The sequence below is a fragment of the Amphiprion ocellaris genome, chromosome 14, assembly GCF_022539595.1.
Source record: "Amphiprion ocellaris isolate individual 3 ecotype Okinawa chromosome 14, ASM2253959v1, whole genome shotgun sequence".
In the NCBI taxonomy this organism is placed as follows: Eukaryota; Metazoa; Chordata; class Actinopteri; family Pomacentridae; genus Amphiprion; species Amphiprion ocellaris.
In genome coordinates, this window is record NC_072779.1 from 1,372,080 (window position 1) to 1,385,782 (window position 13,703).

At 40.8% G+C, this 13,703-nt stretch overlaps 1 protein-coding gene across 13 annotated transcripts in view; it reads right to left on the reverse strand.

Moving 5' to 3' along the window:
• Positions 1–13,120, reverse strand: part of LOC111585516 (neural cell adhesion molecule 1-like) — a 288,784-nt gene extending 275,664 nt beyond the window's left edge. For 3 of the 13 annotated variants that reach the window (XM_055017435.1, XM_055017430.1, XM_055017428.1), the window contains exon 1: positions 12,783–13,120. In XM_055017435.1, coding sequence (XP_054873410.1) covers positions 12,783–12,834 — 52 coding nt within the window. In that variant the 5' untranslated portion in view covers positions 12,835–13,120. The remainder of the gene's footprint in view (positions 1–12,782) is intronic. The other 10 variants (XM_055017429.1, XM_055017431.1, XM_055017432.1 and 7 more) reach the window with 6 other exon arrangements.
• Between the last annotated feature and the right edge of the window lie 583 nt (positions 13,121–13,703).

Consider the following 13,703-nt stretch of genomic DNA (forward strand, 5'->3'; position numbering starts at 1 on the left):
TAATGTGTGCACACAAATGAGTAAATAAATAATACATTTTTAATAAATACGCTCAACAGCAATCCTTGTGTTTGACCTATCAATCGCTTCCCTGAGATTTCTAAAGAACAAATGGAACTATTCAGTATAAAACAGCAAAACCTAGCATCAATCATAACATTTTCTTACCTTAGATTAACCTACCGAACCCCAAGCAGTTTCTGGGCTTTGTTTTTTTTCCTGTCACATTTTTCTTCATTTTTCTACTGGAATATAAAGTCCTGCACCTCAATGGAAACAGAACAACCACAACTGGAGGCAGAGAGAACTTCAAAATACCTTCTGCGCTCTACGGCACAGTAATGCCCGACATTACATGTGTTACCAAAATAAGAAAAAAATGGTGACTCTACATATCAAACATACTTTAGTCCATGTTAAACGTGTTTCCATACTTGTCATCTATCTGTTGTGTGTAAACACAGCCTGCAGTTCAACCTAATTCAGTAGAAAACACCCAAATTTTTGTCATGCTACTTCTATTTTGGGAAAATTATTGAGACAACATATAGAATTTTGATGAAATATCAGGATTTTCAGCTCACACTCACAGCTAGTCAAACAGGAAAAGAGCTGATTCAATGAACTGAATCAAAACTTAAGTTCAAGTTGATTATCTGATGATTCTTTTTGTTTTTTCTGAATGGTGCAATACAGAAAGCATTGCTACTAACATTCCTACTGCTGAGAGGCTCTGGAGTGTAGAGGGTTAAAAAATAGACTTCTTATACAGTATACTGTATGGACACATATGTTCAATTCCCAGTCAGCAAAATACGAGGCATAATGAGCACAAAAAGAAGTGAAAAAGGACAACAATTAGATGTAAAACAACCAAAATTTGACCAAAACATAACCACAAAAAGACAAAACAATACAAATTTGACACAAAGTGAGAGGAAACTAACAAAATTTGTCACAAAAAGACATAACACAACCAAAATTTAATGCAAAATTACTAAAATGTGAAGAAAAATGACCACAAAAGACACAACACAACTCTACAACATTATATCAAATAAAGACCAAAAACCACAATATTCAAAAATAGAAGACAAAAAAGACAGAATAGACTTGTGAGAGCATACATGAAAGTTGAACAGAGATCTAAATAATGCAACAAAACGCATTCTAGCGTTAGAAAGTTTCTGGATTTCAACCATTAAATATCTCATTAAAGTAAACAAGTGGGTGAAACATCTGATGCCAACTTTTAATAGTTCCACTTCTAATTAGTCAGTCCAACATGTTTTAGACATCTAAACTTGTGATGCTCAGCTGGACTGGTGCTAAATTGATATAAGTTTCCTGTTTTTCTGTTATGGCAACAGGAGCCGCTCCCTCTCTGCACCTAGATGATGTTACCGAGCAACCACCTGCCTCTGACCCACACACAAACACCATTTATCCTGATCAGCCTGACCTCATCGATGCTCACATGTGACTTCCACACGGGCAGCGGCGGCAGGACTCTGGTTCCATATTAGATTGTAGGCAGGATTTACAAGTTAATTAGATGATATCTGACACACACAGTTTGATCAAAAAGGTCCGTAGAGTCTGAGCTGCATCCGCTGTCAAACCAACAGCTCGTCCATGTGTCTGCGTTTCATCTCCTTTCCATATTGTTACCTCACAGTGGATTTCACAGCTACATGAATTGAATACGTCTATTTTTAAACTCATAAACTGTGTGATAACTGCACCTTCACCTTCATTAAATAGTTTAATGCAGCCGAAGAATATCATCTCTTGTGATTTAGCTGCTTTCTGTTTCCATTTCAGTGATAAAGTTTCTCATCCTGAGATCATTATCTGGAACTATAAATCCCAATATTCTTTAATTTTAGCGCAAATTAAAAGTTTGATAAACCCACCATTTATCATGTTTCTCTCCCCAGATGAATGCGCCGGTTGAAATTGCTTCTTTTGCATATATTTAGACACACAGGAGGCTCCACAAGTCTTGGAGAAAGAAGTGTGAACTCAGCTTCAACACATTTTTACTAAGATTAGATTAAACCTACTGGTGGGGCTTTTTTTTTTTTTTACAACAGTTTGACATTGTGCCACCTGAGCTGGTGAAATAAGTCATCTTCTCCTTTTTCTGGCCTCGTCTGAAAACACAGCGGCGCCACGGAGGATGCCCGCCTCAAGAATGTGCTCTCTGACAACTGAGCCAATTTAGAAAGTAAACAACTCCACAGGAAACTGCACATGGTGCACATCTCACCTTGTTCCCTTCTCCCAGAAGACGGGCCATTTTTTTTGTTGTTGTTGTTCTTTGACAAGGCTGAGGCGACTTGGCACCTGAGGAGGCCAGCCAATCGCAGAGGCCCTGGGATGAGCTAACCGCCATTGCTAAGCATTACATCATGATGGTGAGTCACTCCCTGGGATTCAGAGACAGTAAAAGACATGCCTAAATACACCACGGCCTTGACTCTCTCTGACAGCTCAGCCAAGGTAAAGAGAGATGATCGATTCCTGATCTTTGGGCAAAACATAAGAAACCTGCTTCATCTCATGAGCACAAAAAGATGTATCAGACCGACTCCGTTTATCACCGAGGAGGCAGCGTCTGCTCACAGACACTACATCTACGTAGGGATGCTGAGTTTATACGGTGTGGCGTCAAACATACAGCAAAAGAAAATAACCACATACTGCCTGAGGCCACCGACACATCTGTAAATATCAGCAGTGACCAGCAAATAGAAAGCGCATCCCCTGAAGCCACAGCATGAGTCAACGAGCTGAATATTGTTCATTTCTTTCTTATTTGACATGTTGTTTTATTTAGTGCTGTCAAAAATATACAAAAGCAAAAAAAACCTAATCTATTACTTCCATATATGGTAATATAGATGTATATTTATGTATGATTTAGTGTGTAAAGTGCCCATGGCCACGCCCAAATGAAAAAAAAATAAAAAATCATCGGCAGTCACTTGTAAATATTGGATATACATTTCCAGGAAGCCATGATGGTCTATGCAAGCAGCAAACTCAACCCCGGGGTCGACATCGCCGTTCCAGTCCATTTCAAGTTTCAAAAAGTAAACAAAAATTGAAATAAGATGAGTCTAGTGAAGATAAAACCGTGACAGATATCAGCGTCCTCAGAAACATTAGAAGATTAACTCAGGATGGACAGAAAAAGACGCTCAGTCACAAAAGAACATATCCAATTCTGAGAGACAATCAATGAATTGTGTGGAGGCAAAAAAACATCACTGCATGCATCGTAAATGAGCAGCAATTATCCCCGTAGACACCAGGTGTACAAGAAAATGAGTTACCTCTCCAGGTGGTTTGAAAAGCAGGATTCCCTCCCCGAATCGCAGACAAATACAGCAGGTGTGATATCAGCTCGCTTGTTGAAATACTGGAACAAACTGCCTCAGACTCTTTTACACTTTTTACTTCAATGAGTCCCTCAGCTGCGGCACTAGTAAAATAGCCTCTCAGAAAATACAGATCTGGCTCTCTCTCTCCATCTCAGTAAAAGAACCGTGATCAAGGAGAGAATCAGTGACAGTTGTATTACCCAGAAAGCAGACACACCAAAATCCACAGTTTAAGTCTGCAAGTTACACCTGTCTGGCTGGTGCTGAGACTGTTGAGCAAGCTGGAGACAAAAACACATTCTTAACATGACACATACTCACTTTTTCAGTACAAACATGACCAATTGCAGCAAAGTGGACAGAGGACATGGAAGTGTTTCTGATTACTGCTGAGGCTCCAGTGTTAAGATGTGGAGCTGGAACATGTCATTTTAGGCTCTTACTGCAGATATACTGAGTCACAGGGCAACAGGGATGTCAGGCGCTGCACCCATTTAAATAAAGTGAGTTCACCAAAAGTAACCAGGATTATTTTAGTTGGTTTGACTTATTTTAACCCAGATGTAATGGTAACGACCACCAATTATCGAAATCCATCTGCACATGTAAGTTCAGGCTACTACTGCAGATAAACGTAGTACTGGAGAAAACATGGTTATCAGAGGTGACAGTGTGACCTGAGCCCCTTTAAATAAAGCAAATTTACCAAATAAACCAGGATTATTTTAGTTAGCCTGACTTATTTAAATCCAAATTTAATGGTAGTAGACACCAATGATCGAAATCCATCTGCACATGCAAGTTCAGGCTACTACTGCAGATAAACGTAGTACTGGAGAAAACATGGTTATCAGAGGTGACAGTGTGACCTGAGCCCCTTTAAATAAAGCAAATTTACCAAATAAACCAGGATTATTTTAGTTAGCCTGACTTATTTAAATCCAAATTTAATGGTAGTAGACACCAATGATCGAAATCCATCTGCACATGCAAGTTCAAACTACTACTGCAGATATGTGTTTTTTTTTTTTTAGATTGGACAGTTCGTATTAATGTACATTTCCACGTAAATACGAGAGGCTGTAGCCGTAAGGTTAATTTCCATCTCAAGTCCCACTGGCAGATCAAAACATGAAGAAATTACGAATAACATAAAACCATAACGGAACAAAGACATACAAAAAAGAAAAACAAACAACAAGCGACAACATGTAGTGCACATAAACAAAAGCTGGGGGACCAAGGCAGCTACCAAGCAGTAATTAATTAACATTTACACATGATTATATTGCAAATATCTCTTTGTCGCTGTTGCACATAACCCTCTATCATTATTGCACATATTACACAAACCCCTCTGTCACTATAACATAAGATTCCACTGCATGTATCCCTCTAACACTGTTACACATAATCGGATTGCAGATGTACCTAGTCATGGGTCAACATGGTTGTCAGAAGTGACAGTGTGACCCCAGTCCTTTTAAATAAAGCTAATTTACCAAAGAAACCAGGTTTATTTTAGTTGGTCTGACTTATTTTAACCCGAATATATTGTGCAATGGTGTAATAAAGCAAGTTTTCCAACAATAAGCCTGGATCATTTCATTTAGTCTCACTAAATTTCCAGTTACTTTGATTCATCAGTGTAACAGTTGTTACTACAGTAGTTGCTGCCAGACGTTGGATGAGCTTCATTTGTTCACGATTTCCATCGACAGAGGACTAATTTCTCCAGATATCCTGTGCTAGGTATACCTCAGATATAGTGACTGATACGATGCTACAGCGAAATGTGAAACCAGCTGCTGCTTAGTCCTGTGTTTAATTGGGTTTCTGCTCACCAACTGGACCAAATTTAGTGTGAACAGAGTTGCATCAACAGTCCACTTCGGATTTGGACACGGAAAACATGAAATGACCACAACACTGACCCAATGGTAAAGCCAGGATTTTACCTCTGACTCTCTGGTGTGCTACCACATTACTGGACTTTATCAACCAGTCCAATAATTGAGCTTGACACATAATTTGCTTAAAAAATAAATAAATAACCCAATGATGAATGATAAGAGCCCAATCGAATAAACCATCAACAGCACAACAGCAAACTGCTGTTTTGACCAGAAATGTGTCCAAATCCATCTTCCACTCTCCACTATTCTCACAGTAGAAACCATGTTCAAAGATGTGTTGGTTAATACATTTAAAACCACGTCAAAGCAGTAAAGTTAGACGTGGTTAGTGGGTGTATGCTTTCCTAATCAATTAGTGAAGGTCTATAAATGAAGGTCGTAAACCCACATGCTGGTCTTTGTCCATCATGGCTGCCGGTTGCCATGGAGGATGGATCTGATCTATGCTCGACCTCCTGCACTCACGCAGTTATCTCAGGCTGGTGAATCCGTACCAAATTAACCTGATGGCGTGAACTTAAACTGACCTTTTTGGAGCCGTTTTAACCCTCAGTGATTTGCTCAGTTCATTCAATTCAGGTGTGTGATGATCGAATCAGTCTAATCCCCACTTTTCTGAATGCACGTTCTAGAAGAGGCCACTGGTTGGAGTTACATCAGGACAAGTGAGGCCATCACAAGAAGAAGAGCAAGTTACGAAACTATAGTCAGAATATGCTGAAGCAGCTTTTCTGGAGGCACAACGACAGAGAAAAGGACAGTTTGAGAAGACACGGCTTACAAAGAGAACAATGGCTCTTATTGATGTGCAGTTCTGTGTTGCACTTGTGTTTTATTTGAGCAGTTTGTCATGGAGAAACCGCAAAGACTTTTGTTGCATTGCTAACCTTGTAGCTTTGCAGAAGACGATACCTGCGGCCAACCCCCACAAACAGTAGGCGTAGGCTTAAATGTCGAAGCATCTGCATTAAAAAAAATCTGCCAGGTACACGTGGATGATATTCCTGTCATTTTGCAGCAGGCTCAGTTGAACAAAGAGACAATCAAGCAAAACCTCCCACTCACTGCACTCCTGACTCATGGAAGAGACAGAAGCACTAAGAAAACCTGACATCTGCATGTGTGATCGCCAATAGAGGTCTTTTATATTAAGGCTTTGTCTTCTGAGTGGAACTAAACTTTGAATGCATTTTCCATGTGTGCATTTGAAACAGGTGTCGAGTGAAGAAGTTTTTCAGAAAACATCAGGTTTTTTTCTCCAATTGAATATTAACGCAAGACAACTCAGAAATGTCTCTGACTTTCACAGACAGAAATCCCATCTGTTCACTGGTGCCAGTCCTGGGGGGAGTAAGTTAGAATAGTGACAGGCTATAAATAACACTGGGCCCCATGTTGACAATAAAGAAAACTGGAACATCAATACAAACAGTATCCATTCCAAATAAAATCGGCACTTGTAGTCCTCCAGGCGATTCAAGGAGGACAGGGACATCATGCTGGGATTGTGTTACGTGGTAATGTAGTCCATCGTCACCTTGGGCACCCTCGCCAGACTTGGCAGCCTCACTGAAAGAGCAGGGAGCAGCGTGCCAAAGCAGCACAGCATCATCAGCGCTCATGTCGAGAAACCTGGTGAGGTTCGGGTCTAAAAAGACTCCGCTGAAGGCTGTCACAGCAAACGCCTCCCATACGTCTTCCAGAATCTACATATGCGGCGTGTCTGTTAGCTTTAAAGCAGCAGCAGCAGCTTCAAAAGATCGTCGTGAATCAGATACCTCGCAGAGATATTTCACCGTGCCGAGTGTGATGCTGGGGGCACATTCACATCAAGCAGTGTTTATCTGAATCCATTAAAAGCTCAGACGAGGTCACCCTGCTGAGAAGGTTTAATTCCAAGAGAAGAGGAGAGTTATTTAGCTGAGAAGTCCATTCTGTCGAAGCAGACCAGAATAAATGAGCAGATATTTGAATGGATGGATGAGTAGAAAATGTGTCCATGAATACTTGTGATGGGTTACAGGTTACTATCGCTGCTTGTAAAGTCATACAATAACAGAAACAAACCAAACAAGGCAGCAACTCGCATGTTCAGTGAGGTAAAATCTGTGTTTTTAGAAAGATGGCTTTAACTTTTTTGTTGTCTTCATTTATAGGCACCAAAAAATACTGTTTCCTTGGCTGAAAAAAATCTAAAAATTCAGCAAAAAAATTCCCCAAATTTCTGAAAATTTGCAAAACTTTCAGCAAGAAAATTCTGATAATTCCTTGAAAGTTTTCCTTAAAAGTTTTATTTTTAAAAAATCCCCCAAATTTGGCAAGGAAATTCTTGAAAATATTTTCCAAAAAAATGAGTAAAAATCTTCCAAAAAAAATCCTAAAAATATCTAAAGTGATTCCAAATATATCAGTAAAACTTCTAATATTTTCTTTAAGAACATTCACATTAAAAAAAAAAAAAGATTTTCTTGTGAATGTTCTTAAGAAACATTTTTAGCATTTCTTTTTTTCCACCAAAAAATGTTCAAAGATTTCCCAAAAATGTTGAAAATGTGGACATCAGAAGTTTCACTGTGAAAATATGTTTTTTTTTCCCACATTTTCAAACTTCAAAACGGGTCAATTTTGACCTGCAGGACGACACGAAAGAGAGCTAAAATATGTGTTGCTGACATTGCTAAGCGTCCATCTAGTGCGTCTATACTCCAAAGAAACCAATCTATCCCTTAAAATGTGCAATCAAATTACATTAAATTTAGTCCAACCAATCCATCTTTTCACATTTAGATCATATTAACTGTGATTTATGGGATAAAAATGCATCTTTACATGACAAGAGCTCTATTGTTGGATTGTTTTTGCAGTCCTTACATGAAACTTGACACTGACAAATACACTTTTTCATTTAATTTGATCAATCGTGCACCTTGGCACACACACTAAATACTGTATTAGGTTTTACAGAGTAATGTTGTGCTGAAGCATGGGGGAGGGGGGGGGGTTCTGTACAACAAGGCCATCTCCTCTTTCTTCTGTTTTTCCCTCTCTTTTTATTCCCCTCTGCCACATTCAATTCTCTATAGGACGCCTTCAGAGCTCACACAATGCAAATCACTCACGGTCCCTATTCAAGTGCTGATTAATATGCAAAGACAGGCCATCCTCATCTAACAGTCACAAGAAATATAACAGCCAGCCGAGTAATTCTCAACTTATCTGGCTGGAATTATCGGCACTTCTACATTCTGAGGCGCCGTGATATGACATGAATTTATGGATAATGTGAGGCGTGTTTCATTTGCATTTCAGACTAGTTTTAAACCTTCCGCTGCGTTTTGTAATTCACAGATCGGCAAACAGCTGCTAATGACATTAGGACCGGTAGAATTAGAGCTGTCTTTGTGTCCCTCGGTTCAGTCTTTGTGATGAGTGCTAACAGCTACGTTTGGGGATTCTTATTGCGAGCATTTATAAAATGACACACAATTATTAGTGAATTTCAGTTTCATTTACATTTAATGAGCTGAAGCTGAAGGAACAGCTTGTAAAGTTTGTAAGAGCACAGGTTGATCAAGCATCAGATGCATCTCATACAAGTAACTACAAGCTGGGATGACTTGAGAAATCCACTTTTTTGAACAGTTCTATCCAATCATCTGTTTCACTTGATCGGTTTCATCTGTGTGACCCATTCAGAGATGAATCTGGACCGTGTTTATTCGGACTTAACAGGAAAAATAAGGGGAATATTACACAATATGAAAGCTGCAAAAAAACCCTACTTGGAAATAGTACACAAGTAAAGAGAAAAAAGGCAGAGAAGAAATAAGAAGACAGACTGTATGGAAAATGTGGCCATAGTAATGACTGATGCTTCTGTAAACTACAGCCGCAGCACAGAGCAAATCAAGTCAACTAAAATTATGACTCAATGTCAAGTCATTTTGTGATGTTTCATTTGGCTTTAACAGCACAAGTCCACAGTCTACAGCTGAAGATCAACCAGAGGGAGGAATCTGAGCAGCTCCTGGACTGATGATCATTAGAAAATGTGTGGATTTCACTTTGAATGCTGCAACTACAGAGAAGTTTGGAGGATCCAGAATCCAGTTTTATTCAGAGACCAGACTAAAAACACCTTATAATTTTCCCTTGTTTGGCTGCTTTTTCCAGCTCCCCTAAGTCAAAAATAGCCTGTATTATTTTCATAGTGGCTTTGAACTCACCACAGCAAAGTCCCATATGTTCCCCATTTAGGAATTGTGTATTTTCTCCCTCAAAAAAAGTTAAGTTAAACTTTGCCTTCTTTTTTGGAGTTCAGCTCCGTGCTTGAAGTACAAATACACTCTTCGAGATGGAGAAGACTTCAGTGTTTGCATTTGTTGTTATCATAGGCTATCTTGAGAATACATTACAGAGTACAGATCTGCTCTTCAGTTTCGTACAGTTACAAAAATGAAATGGCACATACTCATCAGTAACTTGGTATTCAGACTTCTTGTTTCAGGTCCAATGAAAATGAGAAACACAAGTAAGGAAGTCCAGTTTGATGAACACAAGAGTCTTAATAACTGAATGTCACCACAAAATACAATGCAGCAGTCTAAGGATGATGATGGCAATGCCTTTATCCTTCATCTCAACAACCACAAAGCAGAATTATCTCAAAGTAACACATCAGGAATGTCTTCTTGCTCGTATCTGATTGGCTGGTACAGTGTGTTGCCGGATGAAGCTGCATTGCAGTGCAGCTAAAGCTGAGCCAGTTTGAACTTTTGTTGGCAGACAATCCTGCATTGGTTTTTCTGCAGCTGACAGCACTTGACATGAAACTGGAAAACAAACGGTCTTAACATCTCACAATCTAACAACAGCAAAGCATCAACTCCAGTCAGAAGCAGATGTTCAGAATCTGATTCAAGCATCTGCAGTCATCCAGTATTACTTCCATGCAAACCTCAAACCCCTAGCTTCAGATTCTTCAAGCCAGTTCTCTCATTTTCACTCTGAAATGTGTCTGAAATATATATTTTTCCTTTTCCAAATAGCCTCCAACACTTTACACACTCAGGTTGCAAACTAATGACGTGGATTTGGTGGCTCGATCCAGAAACGCTGTCAGAACCGCTGATGCACACTAGACTCTTCCACAAGAAAAGACCACAGTCTGTGTCCACTTGGAAAATGATTTTCTCTTCAATCTGACCATAATTTGGTTATTTCTTGGGATGGTGTTGTGGCCCCACATCCTAATGTTTGTTGCTAGCCTCAAAATTTAATTATCACTGAACTGGAACAGAAACTGGAAATCGATGAATGTAATTAAATTGCTCGGCCCTCAAACTGTGTGACGCTGTCATTACCCCTTCCATATGCCCACGCTCTATCAAATAACACCATCAATTTATTTGGAATTCTGCAATGGGCCAGAGTTAAGGCACAGTTGTCTAATTATCTCTCCTTCCCTTCCTCTTTCCCTCCCATATGAGAGCAAATAGTGTGGGTGTCTGAATATTCTGGCAGAAACATGAATGACGTGAAAAAGAACACATCCCAAGTGTCTCCACACCGCTGTCTGCACCACAACAACGATGGAGCTGACCGAGTGTTTGGGTGGAAAAGATGGCAAGAAATACTGCTGCTGAAAAAATACCTCAAAAATATCCAAGTTTCACTAAAGTAGCTTAAAGTTCACACTGTTCAGGCTGAAAATATGAAGTCACAGCTATGCAAAGACGCACAATATCCTCTGATTACCCATAAATCTTGGCACATATCGGCAAATATTAGCCACAAACGTATTCAGTAGTTTGTTTCAGTGGTAAAATGTCAAGATCTGGATTTCATTTGGCCACTATTTCTCAATGGGAAGCTTTTAAATGCTGCATTTTATCATTTTAATGTTCTGTAGCTGTTAAGTTATAAACCGCAGGCACAATTTCTTCATTTTCTACATTCTAAATATCAATATGAGCCTCAAAAATGCAGCACGGGTCAAGGTTTTATTAAGATATAGAGGAAACCTGGGCTGCTTTGGGGGTAAAAGTATCCTGAGCTGAATGAAAGCTCAGTGGGAGGGAAGCACAATGCAAGAAAAAAGTTCCTCTGAAGGGGGTGGAGAGGAAATTAATGCAACACAGGAAGAGTTCAGACCTGTGGAATATGGAGAAACAACAGAGGAACTGAAACCTGGAGGTTGGAATAATCGTCCTGCTAAATTAAATTATAACATTAAACTATTCCTCCTCTCTTCCAAGAAGCCCTGGAGGTCCTCAGCATTCAGAGGAGAGGAGGGGTGGGGGGGGGCAGATGCAGGGAGGAGAGGAGGATGTGGGTGGGAGGAGGGGGAGAAACCGGGTCCCCCCTCCCGCCCTATATAACCACGGGAGCTCTAGGATTGGATCCCATTGTATACATTGAATGACTATTCAGTCATCCTCAATGGATGACGAATTTCCCTCCCAACCAACCAAATAAAAAAGAAAAAAAAACTCCGATCAAATCAGTCTGTCGCTATGTCAACACCATCTCTGCACAGAAACCCACCGCGATGTTAACTTCTATCCAGCAGAAAATGAAAAAACAACAGCGGTTATGTCACATTATTAAAAAAAGGGGGCCAAACTGTGTGCGCAGAGCGGCGGTAAACACCAAAATCCCACACTGACACATCAGCACCGAAACACTGGTGGCGTGCCAAATCCGATCCTGGCACGAGTCTGGACGATCCAAGACTTCAAAACCAACATTTTATTGTCTGAATTCGTGCGTAAAGGCCAATCTTTTTTTTTTTTTTTTTTTTTTACAAATAAGTGGACTGCAACAAAGCTCCAGCAGAGGAGCGGAGCGGCTCTCCGGACACTCCATCCCCGGTGCGTCACGGCTGAGCAGCAGCAGATAGAGCTGAGGTGGACTCATGACCACAGTGGAGTCTTACTTCACACTCTATGGCGTTTCTAACCAAAAAACAGCGACTTATAGCTGCCACAGAGACAAATAGAACCAGCCGGGGACCACAGAAGCGTCCCTCTGCAGCAGCAGCGTCTGCCAGCATCCAGCTCCACTAAAACGCAGCATACGTGTGGAGAATGTTCCCAGAAATCACACAATCTGCCCAAACTCAGGGAGGATAGTGAGAGGAAATACACAGTGCATCGCCTCATTCTCTCTGTTCCAAAAACCCACCGAGGCGACCTGCTGCTGGCGTTCAACTGCCCCGAAACTGAATGAAAGGTCGCTCGTTCCCAGGGGTTTACTTTTCTTTCTTTCAGAGGCAAAGCTCTCGTCCCCCACAGAAACTTTTAGCGCCGATCTCTGCGCATGTCGCAGAGCTCCGGCTCCAACCTCCGCGCCACTGTCCGGAGTCAGGGACAAGGATGCCGCCGGTGGGACCAGAGGATGCTGCTGCTGCTCCACAGTCCGCAGATCAGTTCCTCAGTAAACAGAAAGAACAGAGAAATCTAACAAGTCGTCTTACCTGCACAGCCAATGAACAGCAATCCCCAGATGAGGTCCCTTATTTGAAGCATTGTAATGTGTCTCAGATATTCTCCTTGAAGAGCAGCACTTTAAAACCAGCGGCGTCTCCACTGAGGGTGAGTTTTTCAGGGGGAGGAGAGGAGCGAGGGAGGACAAACAGATATCAGCCTTCTTCTTTTCTCTCTTTTTCTTTTTTTTTTCCAGGGATAACAACTGCTACCGGACGGATTTTTTGGTCCTTGTCGCTGCCCGTGTTAGCGCCGCGGCACAATGTGTGACAAGCAGCAGCCGTAGCACGCACCGAGCGCGCACACATGCACCCGACAGATACCAGCACGAATTACTCCGCCCGATAGGCTTTACCAACACATACACACACACATGGTGTAACACACTCAGACACACACGCAGAGACGCGCAGGGGGCGGGCTGAGGTGACTGCGGTGGTAAAGTAGTGCGCCGGGTGGAGAGGAGACAGCAGATGGTCAGCAGCGGCTCTAATTCGGATTACTGAGCTTACAAACAGCTTCAGTGGAGTTCAGAAACACACTGGCTACTTATTCTGAACAGGGACTAATTAAGAGTGAGAATCAGATTGTAAATACTGCAGCCTCATCATGCAGAACATTAAATCTAAGTGGTTAAACTGCTTTATTTTGTCATACATTCATGTTTACGCACATGGATTTGTGTGTGGGTCGTTGCGCCGATGTACCGAAGTATTGTTTCCTTGTCTGAAAAAAATCCCAAAATTCAGGGACAAAATTTCCCAAATGTCTGAAAATTTGCAAAACCTTCAGGAAGAAAATTCCAATAATTCCTTAAAAGTTTCCATGCAAAGTAGTATTTTTAAAAAAAATCCCCCAAATTTGGCAAGAAAATTCTTGTAAATATTTTCAAAAAATGAGTAAAAATCTTC